At 58.4% G+C, this 24261-nt stretch overlaps 3 protein-coding genes across 15 annotated transcripts in view; 2 read left to right on the top strand and 1 right to left on the bottom strand.

The window, feature by feature from the left end:
• The window catches only part of LOC122386631 (tight junction-associated protein 1-like), a 30834-nt gene extending 16550 nt beyond the window's left edge, over positions 1–14284 (top strand). For all 3 annotated transcript variants that reach the window (XM_043375998.1, XM_043375997.1, XM_043375996.1), the window contains 5 exons: positions 2024–2229; positions 3754–3928; positions 5193–5276; positions 5734–5887; positions 12385–14284. In XM_043375998.1, coding sequence (XP_043231933.1) covers positions 2024–2229; positions 3754–3928; positions 5193–5276; positions 5734–5887; positions 12385–12890 — 1125 coding nt within the window. In that variant the 3' untranslated portion in view covers positions 12891–14284. The remainder of the gene's footprint in view (positions 1–2023; positions 2230–3753; positions 3929–5192; positions 5277–5733; positions 5888–12384) is intronic.
• LOC122386632 (cyclin-dependent kinase-like 4) overlaps positions 14182–24261 on the bottom strand; it is a 35137-nt gene continuing 25057 nt past the window's right edge. For 6 of the 11 annotated variants that reach the window (XM_043376003.1, XM_043376002.1, XM_043376001.1 and 3 more), the window contains 2 exons: positions 22944–23078; positions 14182–15679 (listed from right to left, as the gene is read on the bottom strand). In XM_043376003.1, the coding sequence (XP_043231938.1) occupies positions 15551–15679; positions 22944–23078 (264 nt within the window). In that variant the 3' untranslated portion in view covers positions 14182–15550. The remainder of the gene's footprint in view (positions 15680–22943; positions 23079–24261) is intronic. The other 5 variants (XM_043376007.1, XM_043376006.1, XM_043376005.1 and 2 more) reach the window with 1 other exon arrangement.
• LOC122386633 (sulfotransferase 1E1-like) lies at positions 17784–22708 on the top strand. Its single transcript, XM_043376012.1, has 4 exons — positions 17784–18042; positions 20543–20810; positions 21032–21300; positions 21627–22708. Exons 2-4 carry the CDS (start codon positions 20552–20554, stop codon positions 22161–22163), a joined length of 1065 nt encoding a protein of 354 aa, XP_043231947.1. The 5' UTR covers positions 17784–18042; positions 20543–20551; the 3' UTR covers positions 22164–22708.

The following is a 24261-nucleotide window of genomic DNA, read 5'->3' as shown; positions in this document are numbered from 1 at the left end:
CTGAGCCACTGTCGTGTCAGTGTTATGCCGCGGCGCCCGCCCGCCGGTGGCCCTGTTGGACCCGTCCCGTGCCGCGGCGCCCGCCGGTGGCCGCCCCTGTTGGGCCCGTCCCGTGCCGCGGCGCCCGCCGGTGGCCCTGTTGGGCCCGTCCCGTGCCGCGGCGCCCGCCGGTGGCCGCCCCTGCTGGACCCGTCCCGTGCCGCGGCGCCCGCCGGTGGCCCTGTTGGACCCGTCCCGTGCCGCGGCGCCCGCCGGTGGCCGCCCCTGCTGGACCCGTCCCGTGCCGCGGCGCCCGCCGGTGGCCCTGTTGGACCCGTCCCGTGCCGCGGCGCCCGCCGGTGGGCCTGTTGGGCCCGTCCCGTGCCGCGGCGCCCGCCGATGGGCTGTTGGTCCCGTCCCGTGCCGCGGCGCCGGTGGCCGCCCCTGCTGGACCCGTCCCGTGCCGCGGCGCCCGCCGGTGGGCGCCCCTGCTGGACCCGTGCCGTGCCGCGGCGCCCGCCGGTGGCCCTGTTGGGCCTGTCCCGTGCCGCGGCGCCCGCCGGTGGCCCTGTTGGATGCCGCGGCGCCCGCCCCTGTTGGGCCCGTCCCGTGCCGCGGCGCCCGCGGGTGGCCCTGCTGGACCCGTCCCGTGCCGCGGCGCCCGCCGGTGGCCCTGTTGGACCCGTCCCGTGCCGCGGCGCCCGCCGGTGGCCGCCCCTGTTGGGCCCGTCCCGTGCCGCGGCGCCCGCCGGTGGCCCTGTTGGGCCCGTCCCGTGCCGCGGCGCCCGCCCGCCGGTGGCCCTGCTGGACCCGTCCCGTGCCGCGGCGCCCGCCGGTGGCCGCCCCTGTTGGGCCCGTCCCGTGCCGCGGCGCCCGCCCGCCGGTGGCCCTGTTGGACCCGTCCCGTGCCGCGGCGCCCGCCGGTGGGCCTGTTGGGCCCGTCCCGTGCCGCGGCGCCCGCCGATGGGCTGTTGGTCCCGTCCCGTGCCGCGGCGCCGGTGGCCGCCCCTGCTGGACCCGTCCCGTGCCGCGGCGCCCGCCGGTGGGCGCCCCTGCTGGACCCGTCCCGTGCCGCGGCGCCCGCGGGTGGCCCTGCTGGACCCGTCCCGTGCCGCGGCGCCCGCCGGTGGCCCTGTTGGACCCGTCCCGTGCCGCGGCGCCGGCCGGTGGCCGCCCCTGTTGGACCCATCCCGTGCTGCGGCGCACGCCGGTGGCCCTGCTGGACCCGTCCCGTGCCGCGGCGCCCGCCGGTGGGCGCCCCTGCTGGACCCATCCCGTGCTGCGGCGCACGCCGGTGGCCCTGCTGGACCCGTCCCGTGCCGCGGCGCCCGCCGGTGGCCCTGCGCCGCCGTCTCCGCTCTGTCGGCTGATCACGTAATCGATCATGGCCGCCACGCCGCCGGGCCGGGCTCCCACGTCTGTGTGGCGGCTGCTCCGGTCCCCCGGGGACTCGGCTGATCGCCACCGGCGCCGCTCCATGTCGCGGTACAACACCTGCCTATGGGCAGAGGGTCCCGGCGGACGAACGGGCTTAGTGGAATGACGTCAGTAATACAGCAATGGCTTATTGGAGCACTCGAACCGTCATCCATCGGGGAATTATGACGAGCGGAGGCTGTGTTGTAACATGGGAAATACCCAATTCAGTTTTGTGCGGTGAGTTATTGAAGGCCGCATTGTTGAACATCAACAGGAGTTTCAACGAAATACTATGATCTGACCTTTCCCTCCTCGTCTTCACCTCCGATGACACTGTGTCGATTATCCAACCATTCCGCTCTGTCCTCTAGTCTCATGAGCGCCTCTGCCAGTGTTCTGCCGATGCTGACAATACTCAAACCACTACCCAGTTATACCCCCCCCCCCCCCAGGAGTGTGCAGTTGCTAGCATTCTGACCCGTCTCTCGCGCCTTATAGGAGTTTAGCTGCCGGTGTTCTGACTATTCCTCTATCCTCAGGAGTTGAGCTGACAGTTTTCTGACCCGTCTCTCGTGCCTTTAGGAGTCTGGCTGCCGGTGTTCTGACTAGTCCCTCCTCTGTTCAGGAGTGCGGCTGCCAGTGCTCGCAGTGCGACCGGCACGAGCTGCAGCTGCACCGCGAGATCGAGGCTCTGAAGCAGCGCGTCATCGAGCGCGACTTCCACATCCTGCGGCTGGAGACGAACGTACTGCGCGAGGCCGAGCGGTACCCGCACGGAGAGGTCGGGGAGCTGCGCAGCCAGCTGGGACAGTGGCAGGACAAATATGACCGGTGAGTACCCCGGGGGGAAGGGAAGGGAAGGGACAGTCAGCTGGGACAGTGGCAGGACAAATATGACCGGTGAGTACCCCGGGGAGGGAAGGGAGAGATAACTGAGACAGTGGCAGGACAATTACGACCGGTGATTACTCCAGGGGGGGGGGGGGGAGGAAAGGGACAGACAGCGGTGCCAGTGACAGGACCAGTGCGACCGGTGAGTACCCCGGGGAGGGAAGGGAGAGATAACTGAGACAGTGGCAGGACAATTACGACCGGTGATTACTCCAGGGGGGGGGGGAGGAAAGGGACAGACAGCGGTGCCAGTGACAGGACCAGTGCGACCGGTGAGTACCCCAGGGAGGGAGGGAGAGATAACTGAGACAGTGTCAGGACAAGTACGACCGGTGAGTACGCCAGGGGAGGGGGGGGGGGAGGGGGCAGCCAGCTGGGACAGTGGCAGGACAAGTACGACCGGTGAGTACCCGGGGGAGGGAGGGACAGCCAGCGGGGCCAGTGGCAGGACAAATATGACCGGTGAGTACCCCAGGGGAGGGGGAGGGAAGGGACAGACAGCTGGGCCAGTGGCAGGACAAATATGACCGGTGAGTACCCCAGGGGCGGGGGAGGGAAGGGACAGTGGCAGGACAAATACGACCGGTGAGTACCCCAGGGGAGGGGGGGGGGGCAGCCAGCTGGGACAGTGGCGGGACAATTACGACCGGTGAGTACGCCAAGGGAGGTCATAACTTGGATGTGCACGCGCATTGTTGTTGTTTTTTCGTTGTCGCTTTGTGGGAAACCAGAAAGGGTAACAAAGCGGTGGCGCGGCGCTGCTGTGATGAACAATATTGGTTATCGACGCGCCGGTTCATCTAACGATCTCAGTGAATGGCGTCCGCAATGGCCGTAATGACTGCCCAGATCGTTAGCGAGTTCCTGGGCGGCCAGCGCTCCGGCTCATCCGCTGTGTTTACCTACCGACCGGTGGCTGGCTGCGAGGTTAATTAGATGGACTGGTTGTTCCCTGAAATTGCGCCTGTTGACCTGCAATTCATAGGTTTCTGCTTAAGACATGGTATCACGATCAGTTAATGCGTGGGTAAATGGTATCATCCTCCTTTTTGGACGAGACTCATCAATCATTACAACATTTATCCAACCATGCTGATTGCTCTCCCTCCTGCCATGTTTCCCGCTCTGGCTCCTCCGCTCCCCGCTCTGCCTTTCCCCGCTCCCCGCCCTGCCTCCTCTCGCTCCCCGCCCTGTCTCCTCTCGCTCCCCGCTCTACCTCCCACTCCTTTTCTCTGTCCTCGCTCCCCGCCCGGTGATGGCGGTGTAACGGCGCCGGTCCCGCGGCCCACGGCCGTTCAGCAGCGCCCGGGCTCGGCTCAGCTCCTCTGACGGCGGCCGTACCGCCTCTCCGAGCGCCGAGAGACGCTTTGTTCCGAACGGACGGCCGCCAACTTTGCGGCTTTGTCCGCGCCCGGGGAGGCATAGCGGCGCTGTTTAACCGCCGCCTGGCCCGTCTGCTCCCAGACTGCTGGAGGCGCACAAGAAACTGCAGCGGGTCAACCAGAATCTGGAGGACAAGCTGCTGCGCATCGTCGACAAATACGAGACGGACAAGGCGGCGCTGAGCCAGGACGTGGCCAACCTGACCACGCACCTGGTCTCGGCGAGAACCGAGCTCAACAGGCACAGAGACCTCAGTGTGAGTATATATCAACAGGCATAGAACCCTACCCCTGTGTCAGTAGCTGACAGGCAGTCTCCTAGCTAAGGGAGTAGCTCAACAGGCAATATGTTTACGGGTATCTTAGTAGTTCTCTTACTACGCACACATTTTGGGCGACAATTATTGGTTTAATTTTCCTTTTATTGCCCTGCTGAATCCCTCAGGTGCTCCTCTGTCGTTGTTTCCTCTGCCCGTGCCGGCCTGTTCTGCTATGCGCCGGATCCCCTGAGCTCGCCTGTCCCGGCCCACCTGCGACCCGACCTCTGCGGGCTCGGCTTTGTTCGCTGCGAAATAGATGATATCCCGCTCTGGAATACGGGGAACTAATTACTTTGGCTCAAATGGTGCCTGTCCAGAGATGAATGCCGTCCGTCAGCCGAAATTTATCTTTATTGGAGAGATTAGGAATTAATGGTATCAGATTGTTCCATTTTCTCCCGGGGCAGGTTGATATGCGTTGATTAGCTGGCGCTGTTCCAATTTCGTAGCTGTTTAGCCGTCCACCAATGAAATGTAACCGGTCGGCCGGTACTGTTCGTTGCATCAGTCGCCAGTTGAGCTGTTTCTAACGCGCCGTGGTTTAACATCAATTATTGACGGCCGCCATTGTCGTCAGTGGCCGGCGACGGTTGACGTCAGCTGCACGTCCTTCGAGCGTTAAAATTTCACACCGGTGCCGCTCAGTCCGACCCTGCCCTATCAAACCGTGCATAGTCAGTCCATTGTGTCAGTGCCTGGGGACAGTCGGGGCTGGCCTGTCGCTGTTCTCCCCGGTCCGGCCCCGTCAGCGCTCCGTGTGTATCGACGGCTGGCCGGGTGCCATTTGCGTCACCGTGAGGTCACCGGAGCGCCGCGCTGGCCTGTCTCCGAGGGCCAGACCTTTACAGACGGACGGAGGGGGGGGGGGGGCTTTACACTTCCCTCCCTCCGTCTGTCTCTCCCTCTCTCCCTCTCCCGTTTCTCTATACTATCATCTTTTCCTCTTCCTATCTTTTCTCTCAATTCCCCTTATTTCTCTGCCCTTTCCCTCACTTCCTGCGCGTCCATCTTTACGAACATCCTGGGCTGTGTACTAGCCTCTTTAGCGTGTCTGTGCCGCATGTGACCTGTCCGTCTGTACTTTAGGAGCTGTACCGCAGTGACCTGTGTCAGGGCCAAGTAAAGCTGCATATACCACCTGGCCATCCAGCTGCTCCAGTGTGGCTGTACCGTCTCTGATCTGTCCCCTGTCCCTCCCCAGGAGCGGTACCGCAGTGACCTCCACCTGGCCATCCAGCTGCTCCAGTGCAAGCCGTCCACCTTCATCTCTCGGCGATTGGAGACGGTGAGTGGACAGTGTGGACGCCGTGGACAGCTGCTGTGGACGGCTGTGGTCGTTGTGGACAGTGTGGACGGCTGTGGACGGATGTGGACGGTCAGTGACCGGCTGTGGTCGGTGTGGATGGCTGTGGACTGGCCCCGCCCCCGGTACCGGCAGTTACTGTGTAACCCAGCCCGGACTGGGGACGCCTGCAGTGTCACAGCCCCGGCCCCACGCCGGTGCAGTACCTATCGATCCGCCGACGCTGCCGTGTACACAGAGTGTCGTAACGGCCCATATAGCAGCTGGTTAGAGGCGCCGGAACGGCCGTTACGTGTTGACCCTGTTGTAATGGGATGTCGATGGTGCTCCGATTCACAGCGCGTGGTGATGGATCCTTTGGTAAACCTCTCCTGTCGTGTCCGTGTTAGAGTCGGTAGCTCGACCAGCCGCACTGACACGGTGCCCTCGCCTCCCGCAGCTGCCGGTCGATCTCCAGCAGAAGGTGAAGTCCTGCCTGAACAGCCACCAGAAGGAGCAGCAGCAGCGCAAGCCGGACTTCAAGGTGATCCGGGTGCCCATCTCGACGTTTCCGCCCACGGCCATGGTCTACGCCGTCGATAAGGCGGGCGAAGGTGAGACTACGGCGGCTGCTGGGAGCTAAACTCTGAGCCGAGCCAACCAGAGCTGATATTTGAAACCATGGCTGAACCGATACTAAGCTGAGCTGAGCTAGTCTGATTGAGGACTGAGGGAGGATGGAAATGAGTTGAGTGAGTTCGATCAGGCTGAGTGAGGTAGGTAGTGTGGAATTGAGCGGGATGAGTGGACTCACTGGACCGAGCACTGAGCAGCGTGTAGCTGGGTGAGTGGCGTGTAACTGAGTTGGTCGGACAGCGTGCCGCTGGACGAGGGCCTCTCGACAGAGTAATATGTCCGTCGAGCTGCTCGGATATTGCGCAGTTGAGTAGTTTCTCACAGAGTGCTCCCGGTAAACAGGTTCTATTTGTTTTTAATTTTAGTCTCGGGGGGACTTTTTCGGCGGTGTTGTGTTTCGCTAAGAGTTTTCGTCATCTGGCGGTGTCGTATTTCAGCCGGGCTCGTTCGGCGGTAAGAGCGGCCCGTCGTTGGGGTTTTCATAAATAAGAAGCCGCGGAGTTTATGGGGGAGGGCGCTGCGCCGGCTGCTCGGGCGAGGCGGATGGAACGCAAGGTGTCAGGGAAGACGGTGCGGGCGGGCGACTCACTGGTGCTCCTCGGCATCGAGTTCGACCGCCGACTCCAGTTCGGAGCACACTGCCGCCGTCTGAGAAGACGAGTCCGCCCCCGCGTCGCCCACCTGAGACGCCTAGCCGGCCGCAGCTGGGGGCTGGACGAACAGGCTCTAAGAACAGTCGCCAACGGATATGTTCGGGGGGCTCTGGAGCACGCTGCCGCTGCATGGCTGCCCGCAACCGCGCCATCTCACGCCGAGCTCATTGAGCGCGAGATGAGGGCGGCCGCGCGGATCGTCACCGGATGCCCCCGCTCCACGCCGACACACGCGGTGATGGCGGAGGCGAGGCTGGCCCCCATGGAGGAGCGGAAGAAAGTCCTCGCCGCTCGGCTATTGGGTCGTGCCCTGGCGTTACCGCCGACCGACCCCCTGCGCAGGACAGCTGAGGCCTCGGCGCCCTCGCGGCTGTCTTCTGTGCGGGGGTGGCGAACGCTGGGCCGCCAGATGCTGGCTGAGGTGGAGGTCACCGCACCGATCGAGCCGGTGCTGCCTCCTCGCATCCCGCCGTGGGAGCGCGGAGGAAACGTCACCTTCTGCCTGGACGTGGGGCCACTACGAACCGGTGCGACAGAAGGAGAGAAGATACGGGCTGCCACCCGTCATCTTGCCGCTCTACCACAGAGAGCAACCTGGTTGTGGACAGACGGCTCCGTGGAGGGTGGCGTCAAGGACGGAGGCTCTGGAGCAGTAGTCATCTGGTCGGACGGAGAGGAGGAAGACCTGAAGACACCGGCCGGACGACACTGCTCCAGCTACCGAGCAGAGATGCTCGCCCTGGCGTCCGGGCTTGAGCACCTGCTCGACAACCCACGAGACCGTGACATCCCCATCGTGATCTGCACGGACAGTATGGCCTCCCTGGCTACCCTCCGGGCGGGGCCTACCGCGCAGACGTCACCGCTAGGCGTCAGGATCTGGCGGGCGTTCTCGCGGCTGTCCCGGGAGGGTCACCGCCCGATTCACGCTCAGTGGGTGCCTTCCCACTGCGGGATCGAAGGCAACGAGCGGGCAGACGCCATAGCAAAGGAAGCGGCGGAGCTACCACAGGAGGACATCCCCGTCGACTCCAGGACCATCTGCCGAGCAGTAGCCAGAGCCGCCAGAGAGGCTACTATCAAGAACTGGCCAGCCGGGTGGTTCCGGTCCGTGATGGGCGACCGCCTACCGCCCCGAGTTACCGGCTTGGAGCGGTCCAGCGCGGTGGATGTCCACCAGCTGAGGGCCGGACACTGGTCTGGTGCCCGGTCCTACCTGCACAGAATCGGTCGCTCCCCGTCTCCGATCCCAGGCGGATGCCAGGGGTGCAACAGAGATGACTGCAGAGAGTCCTGGTGCCCCCTGTGCCGGGAGGAGCCGGACAGGCCGGACCATGTCCTCCTCCGCTGCCCCGCCCTGATGGGGACGAGATCAAGGACGTGCTACACCATCCACCCGGAACCGGAGGAGGTCCGGGAGACCGCCGTGGTGGCGGCCCTGGCGGCGGCCGCCAGAGGCGCCCAGAGCCGACAGGCTACACTTCATTAGAAGCGGAGGGAAGAACAACAACAACAACAGGCGGATGGAACCGGACAGGTCGCTAGGCTGCAGCGGCTCTGCCGGATTCAAAGGTGTGCCGTTCTAAGAACCTGGTACTTTTTAATTGTCTCTTTTTTAAATAGTCTGAATAATATCCTCAGCTACATTGCAAAACCTGGCTTATTTTCGAGTTCACCAATGCTTTGATTGTATAAGGATTAAGGATAAGTGGTTTGCCTCAGGCTATGCCATTATATGTTCTTTATCCCCGAGTTGAGAATGTTTTCCTTTTAGGGATGCTAAATGCTCACACGGCCTACCTCTCCCAGGATCTGACGTCCTACCTTACCGTACCTCCCAGGACCGGCTGGCCCGGGGAGTGGACCTCCACTCTTCCACTGTTGTCTCCCTCAGGGAGCGCTCGCCGCGTATGGGAGCCGCCACCATTAGTGCGTCCCGTCCAGGCCGGTCGGGTATTCTGCCCATGTATTGCGCGTCCGTGTATTCTCCCCTGTCCTGTATTCTCCCGGTGCACTCTCCGGGTCGCTGCGGCCGTCCGCCGACCCTGCCGGCCGTGAGAACGGTCCGCCGCCCGCCGGCGGCCGTAATGGGTCCACCCCGGCCGGACGAATACCAATGGGTGCCACCGGCTCCTCTGTGGTGGTACGGGCGGGTCCTCTGACCAGTCCTCTGACCACCCGCGTGTAGCGGCTCTGGTGCGGTGTGCCGGGAGAGGGGGGAGGAGACAGACGTTAAAACGACGGCTCAGAATAAATACGCCGATGACCACTGTAGTCCGGGCGCCCAAAAACCCCAATTCATCATCATCATCATCATCATCATCATCATCAGTGACGTAAATAAAATGTTGTTCTCTCAAACTCACTCATTGGCGGCGCCATTTGCGGCGTTTCACTGAGCTATCTGCTCGATGTTCAATATTTGTCCGTGTCCAGGGTAACCCCCGCTGTCTGATCCCCCGATCGTTCGTCGTTGACCCTGTCCGCGATGCCGGCCGCCCTGTTGACTCTCTGTCCGTGATGCGGGGCGCCGGCCTGTTGACCGTCGGCCTTTGTTGACCCGTTGTCCGGCTGTGTTGACACGCTGTCCGGCCCTGTTGACCGGCGGGTTAGCCGACCGCCAATCAGTGGCCGTCAGATAGCACGCGGTCAGCCGTATTGGCCGACGGGCGTGTCAACCGGACCGTATTGATGGCCGAGCGGCCTGGTCTGTGATTGGACTCGGCCGAACCGCCCGGACGGAGTCTCCGGCCCAGCGACCGCGGGGCCTTCACCTTGGCCTCCGACTTCCGAGTTCTGTACCGTCTGGTCGGCGGTCGCTAGGAGACTGAGTAACCGGTACAGATATCTGATCCGACCCTCAGCCGATAAGCCAATATTGCAAATAGAACTCGGCAAAGAGCGTGGCTGACTGAACAGCACGGCTGTCAGGAGCCTCTCGTTCGGTTCATTTGATACGCCGACCCGTCCATTCAGCGGCGGTCGTCGGATATATGATGCGACACGTGACTGCAGGGCAGTGGTACTCCCCCTCCCGGATACTGGCGCGGCAGTGTGGTACCGTTTGTCTGCGCGACCCGTACCATCCGCCCTCTGCGGGCCGATCGGTCCCACAGCTAATGCGTTGTTTTCGCTCTCCGGCTGATTGTTTGACGACCGCATCGGATCCCGGTGGCGAGTTTAACTTTGTCGCAACGGGCCAGCGAATAATTGGACACATCCGCGTCCGCTGAACGGGTGTAGCGCGACCCGGACTCATCGGAGAGATGTGCGGTACATGGTAATTGATTCCGGGTTTGTTCGGCGGACAGACAACCTCTTGTCGCCAACTCCCTCACTGAGATGTCCAGTGGGCTGATATACGCCAGTTTAACTGGTGGTGTGGCTTCGCTTGAGCTTTTGCTAGAAAACTTGCTGCAATTGTTAGTCAGTTACCATACTTACTGTCTGCTAACTATTCAGACATTCAACTGGAAACTTGCAGACTTGTTCGTTTTGTGCTAATGCTGCATTGATAAACGTACAGGCATGAATGAGATAATAATGGATTGGTGTCTTCGCAGTTTTTGGCGACATTGAGCTCAGGCCTGCCATCTAGCGGGAGAATTGTCGTAAGTTAGGAGCAAGCCGAGTGAACGCCGCTGATTAGCATTGTGACACACGGGAGTGTGGTGTAGTAGCAGGCTTGTTGTGCAATTTTTCAAAAGGTTATGTCTTTATATGTCAGTAAAAGCGAAGAAATTAATAGATTTACGTGCAGGGTCAGTAATAAGATAAACAGTTCCATGTTATTTCCTCATTAAATCGTGAAACAGGGAGTTATTGGAGACTTCGCCAGCACGTGTCGTTTTCGCTATTTTTCACATGAGTCTCTACTTGGCCTAAATCAAACAAATTGTCCGATCAAAGAACAAAACGAACGTAAGTACTATCTATAAGTCTAATGAAAAACTTAAACGGAATTGCTAACGTCATTGCCGCTCAATATGTCATTCAGGACGCTCTATGAAAAGGACCCAACCGGTGGTGCGTAGTCGATGAAATTTCAGTAACTTTGGCTCCAACTCCGATTCCGGTATCCAAATATCGACTCCGACTCCTCCGGGCAGAACTGTCAATTCACACAGACTCCGACTCTTACTCCGCCTGCAGCCCTGGTAAGTCTGTGGAGTGATGACTTTTCGGTGACGTTCGACTCATACTCGGGCTACAGCTTTTAAAAATCAACCGACTCCGAGTAGGAACAGAACCGCTGGCTCTGACTACAACTTCGCAGCCCTGGCCCAAGATAGCTGCCTAAAACAACTTTTATGTGTGATCTTCTTCGTACACTGTTAATGCTATTTTAAACAAGGGGTGGAAAAGGGAGACGAAGCCTTTGCAAACAAGGATCTCCTGTTGCGAATCAATCAGCTGCTGGAAAAGAAAGGCATAAACACCACGCATCTCATTTCATCGTTTTCCTAACAGCTCTGCACCAATGTAAGCACTGATCAATGCAGTGCGAGCATCGATGTGACATTTGTGTACCAAGTTTGAGTGTTATCCGCCCAGCCGTTCTTGAGATATGGAAGCGGCACCCCGCACGTGCGCACGTGCAGTAACACCCCCATAGTGACACATGGAAATGCATTGGCCACTGGGTGCCTAACTATTGAAGTTTTACTGTAATTAGCCCAGCCATTGCGGAGTTACTTTATGTGGAACAATTTTGACACCCCTAAGTTGGCACGTGACACGTGCCGTAACATTAACTAAGATGAAGAAAATCGGGCGTAATTCGGAGAAGAAGGAATGAACCTACCAAATATGACATATGTAAGTGACATATTGTCAAACTGCTGTACCATTGTGAGTAAATGACCATATAAAAGGTCGTACAAGCCGATGTGACTGGGCGTTTCAATACACACCGTCTTACGCATTTTATTTTCGTTATTACCTAAAGACTGCTTGACGTTTTTGGCTTTCAAGCATTTAAGACGTTTTTTGTCGTCTCAGGTCCAGTAAGATTACCTCCAACTCGTGGGAATATGGACTTCAAGCCAACTAACACACCACACCCACGTGTGTCATAATGCTGAGAGATGGCGTTCACTCGGCTTGCTCCTAACTTACGATAATTCTCTCGCTAGATGGCAGGCCTGATCCCAATGTCGCGGATCCCAATGTTAATTTCCACGAGACACCAATCCAGTGTTATATCATCCATGGTACAGGTCTCGCGGGTTTTAGCGGTAGGTTTTGCACCTAGAAAATTTAGTGTACTTCAGGCTATATCTTCGTCGTCTTAAGCTTTTAAGTGTTGAAGATGCGATCGACTTGTTGGGTAACAAGCCGACCATGATCGTGTAAAATGGCTTCATCGTAGATCGATTAGTTTCTGAGATATAACCGGAAATGTAAAAGTGCAGAACCTACCGCTTAATCTCGCGAGACCTGTACCTACCACACATTAGTGTTGCAATTTATCACAAGGCTACTAGAGAAATTGTTTAATCATTTTGGTCGTTTTAGTTTCTTGTCCTGCATCATGACACTGTGTTCAACGTCTGTATGCGAGCCCAGTCACTTCTGAATGCTACTCGTGTCAGGCCTGACTTGCGTTTCCGCCTCCTCGTCCTGTGTAATGTGATGTGACGCCTCTCCCACCGGCCTTTTATAGTCTCTCAGTCTGTGCCCGTCCATGCGTAACCTGACTCTCCCCCGGCAGCAGAGCCGCCGCCGGAGCCATTCCTGTGCGTCGGGATCCATACCTATGGACCCTCCCGTCGTCGGGTCCACCCTGTGTGTGATCTGACCTCCCCCCGTTTCCCCGACAGCGGAGCCGCCGCCGGAGCCGGACGTGGCCGAGGACGAGCGCGTCTCGGCGGCCATCCTGGCGCGCGTGCTGGAGGAGCGTGAGCGCGAACGGTCGGCCGGCTGCTCGTGCGGCGCCGGCGGGCTCGGGCCGCGGCTGGTGGACGTCTCCTGTCAGACGCAGCCGACCCACATCGGTGACCGGGACGCCGTGTGCCAGCCGTTCGTGTTCGAGCCGGGCGGCCGGCGCGGCGGCGGCGCCGATCCCGAGCCGGCCGCGCTGCGCCAGACGGTGGTCATCGGCCGACCGCGGCCGGCGCGGCCTGTCAGCGGCGAGCCGGCGCCGTGGTGGCCCGCCGCCGAGCCCGCCGCCGACCCGGCCGTCTGGGACAACAACTTCGACTTCAGCCCGCCGCGCAGCCGCGCCGAGTCGCACCGCACCGAGTCGGTCAGCTCGTCCGAGTCCATGTCGGCAGCGTCAGCCGGCGCCCTGTCGGCGGCCGCCCTGCGCATGGAGACCCGGATCTAGCCCCGGGGACGGACCGGCCGGTCCGGGCCGGCGCTCTCACAACGAACCCGCTCCGGGACTGGGACTCGGTACCGCGCCGTGTGAACTCTGGTGTGAAAGCTGCCCAGACCTCCGCGGCACCGCTCCCACCCGTGCCGTCACTGGTGAGTAGTGATGACGTCAGTGACGTGCCAGCAGGGCCGGGCCGGTATCACGTCAGTACCTGAGACTGTCGCCGGCTGCGCTCCGTTTCAGGAGTGGTCCGCTCAGTGTAGGCGTCTGGCCGGGCCGGGGGGCCTCAGCGCCGACCGCGCCCCTTCACCAGTGTGTGGTTTGACGCTTAGGGTCACAGCTCGTTTGATGCCCAGGGTCACAGCCCGCCACCCGCCGCCTGCTTCCTCTGACGGTGTCGTGGCCTGACGTGCACCGTTTGAGCACGGCTGGGGGCAGTTACTGACAGAGAGGCAGAGTTTCTGGCAGTCCTAGGAGGGGTCCTGGTGCGGCTGCAGGCGGGGAATAGAACCCATAGGTGCTGCGGCGTGGTGCGCTGCCTGGCGAGAATATGCTCTTTGGTGAGCCGACATTCCTAAGGATCACTGCGAAATGTGTGTATTTTCGGTCTGGAATGGTTCCTGTGCTGCCTGCCTAGCATAATTGCCTGACGTCCTCATGACTGACATCGCTGGTGTTTTGCCTGTACGAACTGCAAGATGCTGTTTTCCTGTCGGGCTAGCTGAGACATTAGACATATCTTGCAGTTTGTGTCACAAAATGTGAACTTGGTGCGCCAGATTTCACATGAGCTTGTGAGCGGTGTGTCCGCTGCTTTAGTTTTCAGCCGAGTATGTAACTTAGTTCCCTATTTGACGTGGGCCCGAGTTCAGGCCCAGTCATGGAGAGGGCGACCTCAACTCTCGCCCGGACCCCGTATCGTGATCTGTGACTGTCGCCTCTCCGAGTCGCGGCCGGACGAGCGGCCTAATGACGGAACTGAGCCAGTCCGTACCTCTAGATCTAGACCGACCGTACGACCCTCCCTTCCTCCCTGTTAGGAGGCAGGCTAAGGCCAGAGTCAGCGACTGGGACAGGGTTCCGCGCCGACGGAGTACCTCGTTTGGTGTTTTTTCTCCCGGGTGGCTGCAATTGCTGAGTTTGTGCGCTGTGACGCCGCACGGCTCGGGCGGCTCAGTTGTAGTTGTGCCTATTTATTGCGCCCGGCCGGCCGCGCTCGGGTGTTCCAGGGAGCCGTTTATTTTGTTGAATTGCTCTGGCGCCGCGTGGGGCCCGTCTGAACGGATATGTCGTGCCAACGCGCCGGTATAGAGTGTGTATTGTGTCGTAAACAGCGCTGACCATTACATCCTATCATGGACACACGATCACGGATATGTTGAAATACATATGAACTGCACATTGGTGGCCGTCTGAATGGACGGATCTGGTAGCACCGCGTCACTGGGCGGCCGGCAGAATGGACGGATCTGGTAGCACCGCGTCACTGGGTGGCCGGCAGAATGGACGGATCTGGTAGCACCGCGTCACTGGGCGGCCGGCTGAATGGACGGATCTGGTAGCACCGCGTCACGGGGGGGGGGCGGCTGAGGTGTGAAGAAAACCACCGCCTCCCGACATACGCCGGTTCACAAACACTGAATCACAGGAGCTACGAAGCGACACGGAAACTGTAGATTTGTATTGGACGCTCGCGCAGGGCGCCGCTGTGTCTGTATAAGATCCTTTCTCCGTCCGTAATGGCGGCACACACGGGGTCCTGTGTTCGCTGAGCCACTGGGCAGCGACGACAAGACCTGCTCAGTGCGAGATCGGACCCCGCTCGGTGCCAGAATGATAACACCGTATTGATCTTTGGCAGGAGACGCTGGCACCTCTCAGCTGTCAGCGCTCAGTTGGGTTATTATCGATAGGACGACGCCATGACTTCTAGTTCCCTGGCTGATGCCAACTCGAGCATAAACTCTCGGTTGCCATGACAACCGTGTGATGCGTCACAGAAATGCTACGGTTGCCTCGGGAGCTCCCCCGAGCTGCTGAGACAGCCCGGGGAACTGACCGAGCGCTCCTGTGGACTGAAAAGACCTAGCTCCTAAACAGTGACCTCAACCAAACCCCGACTAGTCTGCGGTCCATTAACATCTGTCTGAATACTGAGCCGGCGAGCGGCGGCGGGTGGCACATCAAACGTCGGCCCCGGACGGCCGGGTCCGTGTCGATATATCACAGTTAACGCACGCAGCGCGTTCACAGGCGGACGGAGTGCGCGGACGGGACGGACGGGAGGACGGACGCGGCTTACACACGACGGGAGGCGCGGCCGCGCGCACCTCCACCCCACCCCTTACGAAAATAGAATAGACCGATGAAACGCAACAAACGCGAACAAACGGGGTACGTCACACAGGGGTTAGCTGCCGCTGGACCGGAGGCCGTCCTTCGGCAGGGGCAGATGGCGCCACCGGCGAGTAGGCCCTCCAGCCGCTCCAGCCGACCGCAGCTCAGGGAGGGCTTAGTTCCTCCGCCGTCCGTAGGGAGGCGCTGCCACCTCCTTAGTTCCCCATTGGCCGGCAGAGCGCTAACGCAGACCTAGTTCCTCCGTCGGCCGCCGGGCGGCGCTGCCGTCGGCCGCAGTTGCCCGTCCGGCCGGTAGGTGGCGGTCGGGCGGCTCAGATGGACGGGAAATGCTGGAACGAGCCGCGGGAGAGCAGGCTGCGCGTCTCGGGACTGCTGTGCGAGCCCGAGTGGCCGCCCGTGATGTTGGGCAGCAGCATCGAGCCCGAAGTCGAGCTGGCGTTCTGCGGACACAGACGGACGGACACGGCGTCACCATCACGGGCTCATACGTCACAGTCGCGACCACGCGCCACACGACACATCCGCGAATTCATATCCTCAAGTCAACCTATCCGCGCTTCTATCCTCAGGATACAGAAATCCTTCTCCTCCACGCCGCAACCCCCTTCCGGGCTGGACAGGCAACTTTATCTCATGCGGCCTGCTCCCTTGGAGCGGCACCGCTGCTCCTTAGGGAGCGCACCCCGTAGCCGGGTGCAGTGAGTGCCTTGGGGCTGGGTGGCCTGTCCTCTGGACGGGCTCAGCCCCGGCGACTCACTAGGGTGCCTGCCCAGACCAATGTCTCCCCCTAATTCCTATCATCCTTCCGGCTCTGCAATGGTCTTGTCGACCGAAAGGGCCTAACCCAACAAAACAAACAAACAAATCCTCAAGTCGTGCTCACGTTTTCCGACGTTATCCTCACGATACAGACGTCATACGGAAGCAGACCGTGTCATACTCACGATTACAGACCGCCAGGGTCACGGCACGAACGCAGATCTCATACTCACGGTTACAGACGTCACACTCACGGTGAAAGACGTCCTCACACTCAAGGTTACAGACCTCATACTCACGGTTACAGACGTCCTTATACTCACGGTTATAGACGTCCTCACACTGACGGTTACATACTTCACGCTCACGGTTGTCGGTTACAGATGTCACACTCACGGTTACACATGTCACACTTACTGTTACAGACGTCCTCACACTCACGGTATTAGACGTCCTCACCTCACGGGTACAGCCGTCATACATATACTCATGGTAATTCACGTCCTCACACTCAAGGTCACAGACGTGACACGACTCAGGAACGGCACAAAGGCCAGGCCAATGCGCCATCGGGCCACCGGCACACAAGGGTAGCCAAAGTGAGCGAAAACCCAACAGTGTGTGCCTCTATTGGAACGATTTGGTCGCTTCACGGTACTGCAATATCCAATACAGCTAACAAGGCGTTAAATGCGAGTGCCGTGTCGTCAAGCTGTCAGTAGCCGCTGGCCCGTCAGCCGGTCCAATATTTCCCGGCGCTGCGGCGGGTGGAGCTGTGAGTGTGAGCCCCCGGAGCGGCCGCCGCGCCGTCCGGAACAGACCGCGTCAATGAGCCAGTAATGAGCCCAGCTGAGGGCGGCCGGCTGGCGCTGACAGACGGGAGTGTGCTCCCGGCGCTGACAGCCGCTCCCGCAGCCGGGGAACGGGACTGGGTATTGGGTCCACGGACACGGCGCTTCTGATCATGGGCTGAACATTAGCCGGCACCTGTTACCACGGGACGGATTGAGTCCGTACGGTATACATTTAAACGGATGCAAGGTACCCTTCTTTTCTACTTCTTGTTTATATTTTCATATAGTTTCAATCATTGAAATCTCAGCAAGCATGTGTCTGTCGAGTGTCGATCGCACCTTACTGCCTCCGTTTACAATACGAGCTGCAGCTACAACAATATGCTGATTGTTATATACTGATCCTGGACACGGGCTGGGCTGGGTGAATGCCCATTGTTTATTTATTCAGTCAGTTGAGGTACTCGTGTTGCGGGCCATTTTCTTCTTCGGTAGTTTTTCTCAGCTTTTTTAGTAGTTTTTCTCAACTATGCATACGGAATTTTGTTACGTCCGTTTATTATAATTTCTTTTTTGCATGCCATGCAAGTAAACATCCAATAACTGCACGAAGAGATTGAATGTCGGAGGTGTAGACAAATAACTATGTACCGTCCAATAAAATCAAATACCGGCGTTTGCCGTCTCCCGGGAGACGCTCCCAGCTGGGGCTGCTATTGACCGCGCACTGCGGCAGCAGCTCGGTGCCGAGAGGCGGCTCATTACCCGCCCCTGTTGACTGGCGCACCTTCTCAGCACTCCTCAGTCAAACGCAATAACGCGCCGCGCTCGGCTCCACTGCATGCCGCCGCGTCCGGCCGCGCACTCATATGGGCCGCCACGCGCCGATAATACCCCAATACTGCAAAAGAATGGCTTCATCTCGGCGTGCCAATAGCGGCGCAGTGCGGCGAGCGGCGGCGCTGTTTGGCCTGAGGCGGCGCGGCGCGGCCAGCGCTGCAGTCGTGCTCCAGGTCAGACGGCGAGCGGAGCTGCGGCCGTCCGACCTCCGCGCTACTCTGAGCCCCGCCCGCCGACCGCCGGGACGCCAAACAGGCTCACCCGCCGGCCAAGGACAGTGGTCTCTGCCGCCGACCGACCGTCGGACTGCACTCCCAGAGGTCGCCCTGCCCTATCACCCAGGCTGACACCAGCTCGAGCGCCGAGAGATCGCCGTATCATTGGTCAGCGCGGGCACCGCCGACTTTCAGGTACGGACAGACCGAGAAATAACCGGTGTATGAGTGTCGACAGATCAGCAGACGATAGCGTCCGGCCCCGTGGACGTGAACCGTGAGTGAGTGTATGGGCGAGAGGGACAGGAGTGGGAGGGCATCGGGTCCGTGCCACTTGTGCCGTTTGAGCTGCGGTGCCGCTCACTGGCCGGCCGATTCAGGAGGAGCCAGGGGTAGAAATAGGCCGACGGGGATCTGGCACATATGTATATGTGAGACTGTCGGGGATGTGGATCAAACTGGACACTGGTGGCCGGTGGGATGTGGAGTGGACCAAACTATAAGGGTGTGAAGTGTGAACCCAGACTAGCAAAATGTCGCCGGGTGTAAGTGTAGACCCATGCACCGCTACTCACAGGTCTGACGATAACACGGATCATGGGAAAACTCGCTGCTCATAATGGGTGCGGGAAAGCACTAATGCGGAAACGGTGTTTTCGGGACGGTGGATCGTGAAGGGCACACCACTCATGACGGCATGGCGGCTGACAGGTCTCATAAGCAATGCTGCCTTTGACCCAGATATTTTATGGTCACTTTTCATGCGTCCTCCGACCGCCGACGCTTGGATAAGGTCGTGCACATAAACCTAGAAGCGGTATAAATAAACAAAGGCAAGGGCGACAGACAGTTACAGGACGAAACTGAAACAGCTGCCCGCTGCCTGCTTCGTACCAAGCGCATCGCTCGCACCATAACGTCTAAATTTAAAATATCTCTCGACATAGGTATGCACCGATTTACGCCCACGTAAAATCAGTTCGTCTGAGTAATTGAACCCTCGGGGCATTCGAGTAGATGAACGACTTAATCTGCTCGCCACTTTCAATGAAATGATGAGCTCTTAATTTAATTGACCTTCAGAGATAATTAAGTTAATTGAGGTCATGAGTGTTCCAATAAAGCCCGAGCGTCTAAAGAGCATTAGGGGAACTGAACAGGACTCGTCACTCGTAACATCGCAAACATTTATTGCTACATAAGTTACACGTTTGACGTTTATGCTACCGGACGAACTTTAACTTATAATTGACAGGGGCAGTCCATAAGAATCCGGTTCAAGGGAAATTTCTACCTATAGATAGGATGACTTTAAAAGAAGTCCCGGATTATACGCGATGAAATGATCACCCCCTACATTGAACACCTTTTGAACGAATTTCGGATGCAAAAGAGATGCGCAATGTCTTTCTGTGATAAATAATTGAGTCTGGGAAGTGGCTCTGAGGAGATATAGGGGATCAGTAATGACAGAGCTGGGTACAGACATGGTACTAATGAGGCGGGGATTTATTTCTGCACCGTTCCCTCGTGTCCTGTCCTGCCGCACAATCCCCACGGACTGTGCGCGGGGCTGCAGCCGGCGGCGAGTGTAGGACTGGAGCTGTCCGCTCCACACACACCTGAGTCGATCGATACCGGCTGGCCCACTCCGCAGTGCCACTCAGAGCTGCACCGGTGTTCACAGCTTCACCGGTGTGTGCCCGACAGGTGAACCACAGGGAAGTGGAGACACTCTCGTCACAAAGCATTACCAGGACCATACTCTGACGTCGAGAACTTTAAACAGTCCAGCTCGCCAAACAACTGTTTGACAATTTTAGGTGTGACGTGGGTTTATAATTTTTTCTCTTACTAGTTTGTAAATAAAATAGGGTTACGAAACCCCGGCGACTAAAAAGACCGCTTGAACTGTCAAACGCCCAGCTAAATGTCAGAATATTGGTTAAAATGGGCTACAGTTGTAACCCGGATCATGGCATCCCGACAGATCTTATGACGAGCTTTTGTTTACGCAGATGAACAGTCTTCACAGTCGACACGAATGGCGGCTTACCGGCTGATAAATGTCCTGAAACGCCAATTATACGTAATGGAGCTGTATATCCTAGCTCCACAGAAAGTGCTGCGAGTAACAGATAAACGTTCACCGATATGGATGTAATTGAACAATTACTCAGAAAATGTGAGTAGCTTCTTATCACCAACAAAACATAAAAAGCATAATATATGTATGCAGGCAAATGGAATTAATGACAATGTTGTTAGGTCAACATGGCGGTCGCCAAAGCAAGCGTTCGTTGCACCATACGAACAGCGTGGACCATATACGAACATGATCGCTTACATGCCACTTTGTGCAGCTGTATATACGCACACTGTACGGGTATACACAGCTGATCGTCATAGAAACGACCGCGTGCGAAGGTCCTCGCTTGGCGAATCGGAAGGTCATCGTTCCCTCACACGACAATCGGAGGTGAGAGCGGTCAGGGGTCGAAACGTTAATAATAGCGAGGAGCACTGCCACGGAGGGCTGTCAAAGTGAGGGCACCTCTCACGACAATTATTATCTAATATTGACGAGCTCGTCACGGTCCCAGTGCCGTGCCGTTCCCAGCACATGTTCGGCGCAATGTTCAGTCTGCTCAGTGTGATCACACCGCTCTGCTCCGTCCGTCCGTCCGTCCCGCAGGCCGCGGATATGGCTGACCCGGCCAGGGAGCCGGAGCCGGAGCCGGAGCCGGAGGAGCGGCTCCCGTTCCCCTGGGACCCCGTGCCGCTGGCCGGGGAGCGGCTCGCCAGGATGGCCGGCGCCTTCCCCGACTACCGAGAGGAGGGGCTCGCCGGCTTCGGACCCTCCGGCTACGTGGCCATGCCCGACTCGAAACCCTTCTTCGAGGAGTACTACAACACGCCCGTGCACCCTGGCGACATCTGGGTGGTGACGCTGCCAAAGTGCGGTGAGTCGGCCGGCCGCCAGGGGCGCACCAGAAGCGGTCGATCCCAGGGACCCGCTCATTGGCCTCAGCAGTCGGTCCATAGCGCTGTCGCTGTCGAGGTCATGTAAATGAGATATGTAAATTGTCGTCAGAGCCCATTGATTCTCTAGAGCTTCTTCAGAGTAACCGTTTACGTCTAGCTAAGCAGCGAGTATCACAGACGTCGTCTCTCCCGCTGTCAGGCACCACCTGGACCCAGGAGCTAGTCTGGCTGCTGCAGAACGACTGCGACTTCGAGGGCGCCAAGTCGATGCTGATGCCGGATCGCTACCACTTCCTGGAGATCACGGGCGTGACGGCGCGCTCCGTCCGCGAAAAGATCAGGGACGGCGAGGACCCGCTCTCGCGGCGCATCTTCTTCGACCCGATCGAGTCCCGGCCGCGGCCGTGGTTCGTCAAAACCCATCTGCCGCTGCACATGTGCCCGCCCAAACTCCTCGACACCGCCAAGGTATCTGCTCAGTTAGAACGACAAGCACCGCAGCATAAGAGATCCAAAGGATGTTCGTGGAGATAGCTGAATAGCCCACGTCATTCTGGGGCATAACTGGTAGAAACATAGTTATGAATGTACCGCAATTAATTGTTTGGCCTTTCAATGTAAGGAAGGCTTCCGAGTTTCACAATCAAGACACTCATTTGTGCCGCTAATGCAAGGATATTCCTGAGAATTCAGTTCGCCCAATGAAAAATAAATGACGCTGGTTCGTTCAATATGGTTACATAAAAAGAGCTCCCCTACGTAAAGGGCTGACGCCGTGTTTTCTGTGTCGGCAGGTGGTGTACATTGTCCGCAACCCGAAGGACGTCTGCATCTCCTACTACCACCACTTGCACCTGTACAACGAGGCGGCCGCCGACCTCACCCTGGAGACGTTCGTCGACCTCTTCATCGACGGACTGGTCACCCAGCTGCCCTTCTTCCCGCACGTGCTGGAGGCCTGGCGGCAGCGCCACCACCCCAACATGCTGTTCCTCTTCTTCGAGGACCTCAAGAAGGACCTGCGCGGCAACATCGCCAGGGTGGCGGAGTTCCTCGGCAAGACGCCGACTGACGAGCAGCTGGACAAGCTGGCCGAGCACCTGCACTTCAGCAACCTCAAGAACAACCCGTGGGTGAACTGGGAGTGGATCGCCAAGTCGGCCTGGTCCACCGGAGACCCCAACAAAAAGTTCATGCGCAAGGGCAAGACGGGCGACTGGAAGAACCACTTCACGCCTGAGATGGACCGTAAGATGACCGGGTGGATGGAGCGCGAGCTCGAGGGCACCGGGCTCTCGTTCGTGCTCGACATACCCGAGGAGCAGCAATAGGCGGCGGCTAGGGCCCCGCAGGGATAGTTGCTGCGCTGGAGAGGGAGGGGGAGCCGGGAGGCCGTGTGGTGAGGCACGGTAACTGGTAAGTCGCTGTCGGTCCTCTGCCATTTATACTGATATTGTTGTCCTTCCTCTGTCAATCCAGTGCGACCCTGGGCCCTGTATTACTGTGTCGCGCCCTTGTTCTACCTTGTCTTCGGTAAGTTGTTCAGTACTACCCTGGCTTGGTGTCGTGTATTGTCCTTTATACGGGCCTCTAGCGGATGTTTTTATTGGCTATGCTGTGTATGACTACATTTTAATGGCGAATGATTGAAGGCCTCCTCTCCCAAAACTGCATGCGTCTGAATCTTATTTGTACGTCGTCTTTTACCACGAACAAACAATGAGCATAATTGCTTCGATTGCTTCTTGATTTGATAATTGTAAGCCTGTTTCTTGTGCCAAATACGATTTACACTATAGATAACTTGGCCGATTTGTGGGAAATGTGTCAGCAGTGGTCGTATCATTCCAAATAGACGATAGAATTAATGCGTACAATTAGTGTTTGAACACGGTTATGATCCGCGGTCCGTTGCTCCACTCTCGCGTGGTCGGATCCAATGCGTCTGAAAATCGGCGCCCCACGAATACGGGACGGGACGGTTGAGAAGATAAGCCATTAACCACGCATGAACACGGGCAACCGCCTAACTAATTACCGATGCGTCCATGTCAGCAAACACTGAGCTCTGGACTAGAGCAGAGCGGCCGAGTGGCCGGTCAATAACTTACAGAACTCACTCGTTTCATCCGTTCAAACTCCTCCACCTCAGCCTGGGGAAGTTTGAAGTTGAAGCTGTCGAAGTACGGGTGCTGGAGCAGCTGTTGGCACGTCAGGCGCTTCGCCGGGTCCTTCTCCAAACATTTCTGTGAAAAAAGAAACAAGGGACGTTACACTCGCACTTTGAGCATCGTACGGCATTAGCTGACAGCTGAATGCATTAAATGTTATGAATAGTTTCATAATCCTGTAGGCCGGTCCTGTAGCTCAGTTGGTTAGAGCGTTGGACTCCGCGTGGTGAGAGCACGCGTTCCCGGTTATGACAGTCCGGGTTCGAAGCGCGACGGGCGCTCGAAATTTATGGGCCTCCTGACAGGTATGGTTGCGGTTGGTGGCAGGCCGTAGCCAGGCGAAGTCAGCGAGGGGACCGGCCGTGCGCGGCTTTGTGCGCACGTTAAACTTTGGACTCTAAATTCTGCCATAGAATCGGAATTACGCGATCGGAGGGTAGAGGGCAGGGTCATCGCAACAAGCTTCGCTTAGCGGTGGCTATGTCCTTGTGAATCCTTCCCATCAAAAGGTTCGGACTAAATTTATATAAAAAAAAATAATAAACATTTTTAATGTCCGGCATAAGCTTCGGGCTCATCGGTGTCTTTCGAACCCTTTATATTTAACCTTTCGCTGCATCCCAAAGCCCTTCCCTGGTGACCACACACACCGTGTGTACAGCAGCCCGTGTCAGCCGGACCGGCGGACACTGCCAGGCCACTGCTGACCGTTCACGGGCCGCTGCTGACCGTTCACGGGCCGCTGCTGACCGTTCACGGGCCGCTGCTGACCGTTCACGGGCCGCTGCTGAACGTTCACGGCCCACCTGCGGTGCCCCTGTATCGACGGTCAGCCGGGCCCAGTCCGTGGTGACGTTCACACAGGTCTGAGCCGGCGCCGCGGTCAATACTGTGGCCACCGCCGTCTCCAGGCACAGCTGGGCGCGCCACACACAGGTGCGGCCGGCGGATCGGACCACTGAGCAGCGAGCGGCCCACCAACCAGGCTCCGCAGGCGCAGACACAGCTGGGTGGCCACTGGCCCTTTCCACTAACCTAAAAATCTATAATGTGCTTCTACACTCCATTCGTAAGTTGAAACGCAAACGCTTAGCGTAGCGTTGAGCCGGCTTCCCCGTGCTGTGCGGGTTAGTCTAACTCCCCGTGCAGTGCAGGTTAGTCTAACTTCCCGTGCTCTGCGGGTTAGTCTAACTTCCCTTGCTCTGCGGGTTAGTCTTTCTTCCAGTGCTGTGTGGGTTAGTCTAACTTCCCGTGCAGT

The sequence above is a fragment of the Amphibalanus amphitrite genome, unplaced genomic scaffold, assembly GCF_019059575.1.
Source record: "Amphibalanus amphitrite isolate SeventyFive unplaced genomic scaffold, NRLGWU_Aamphi_draft 000258F_arrow, whole genome shotgun sequence".
In the NCBI taxonomy this organism is placed as follows: domain Eukaryota; kingdom Metazoa; phylum Arthropoda; class Thecostraca; order Balanomorpha; family Balanidae; genus Amphibalanus; species Amphibalanus amphitrite.
This window is presented reverse-complemented; position numbering and strand designations above follow the sequence as displayed.

Coding starts and splice junctions, on each gene's coding strand:
- LOC122386633 (XM_043376012.1), top strand. CDS start 20,552: ATGGCTGACCCGGCCAGGGAGCCGGAGCCGGAGCCGGAGCCGGAGGAG. Junction 20,811..21,031: donor GGTGACGCTGCCAAAGTGCG/GTGAGTCGGCCG, acceptor TCCCGCTGTCAG/GCACCACCTGGACCCAGGAG. Junction 21,301..21,626: donor AACTCCTCGACACCGCCAAG/GTATCTGCTCAG, acceptor CTGTGTCGGCAG/GTGGTGTACATTGTCCGCAA.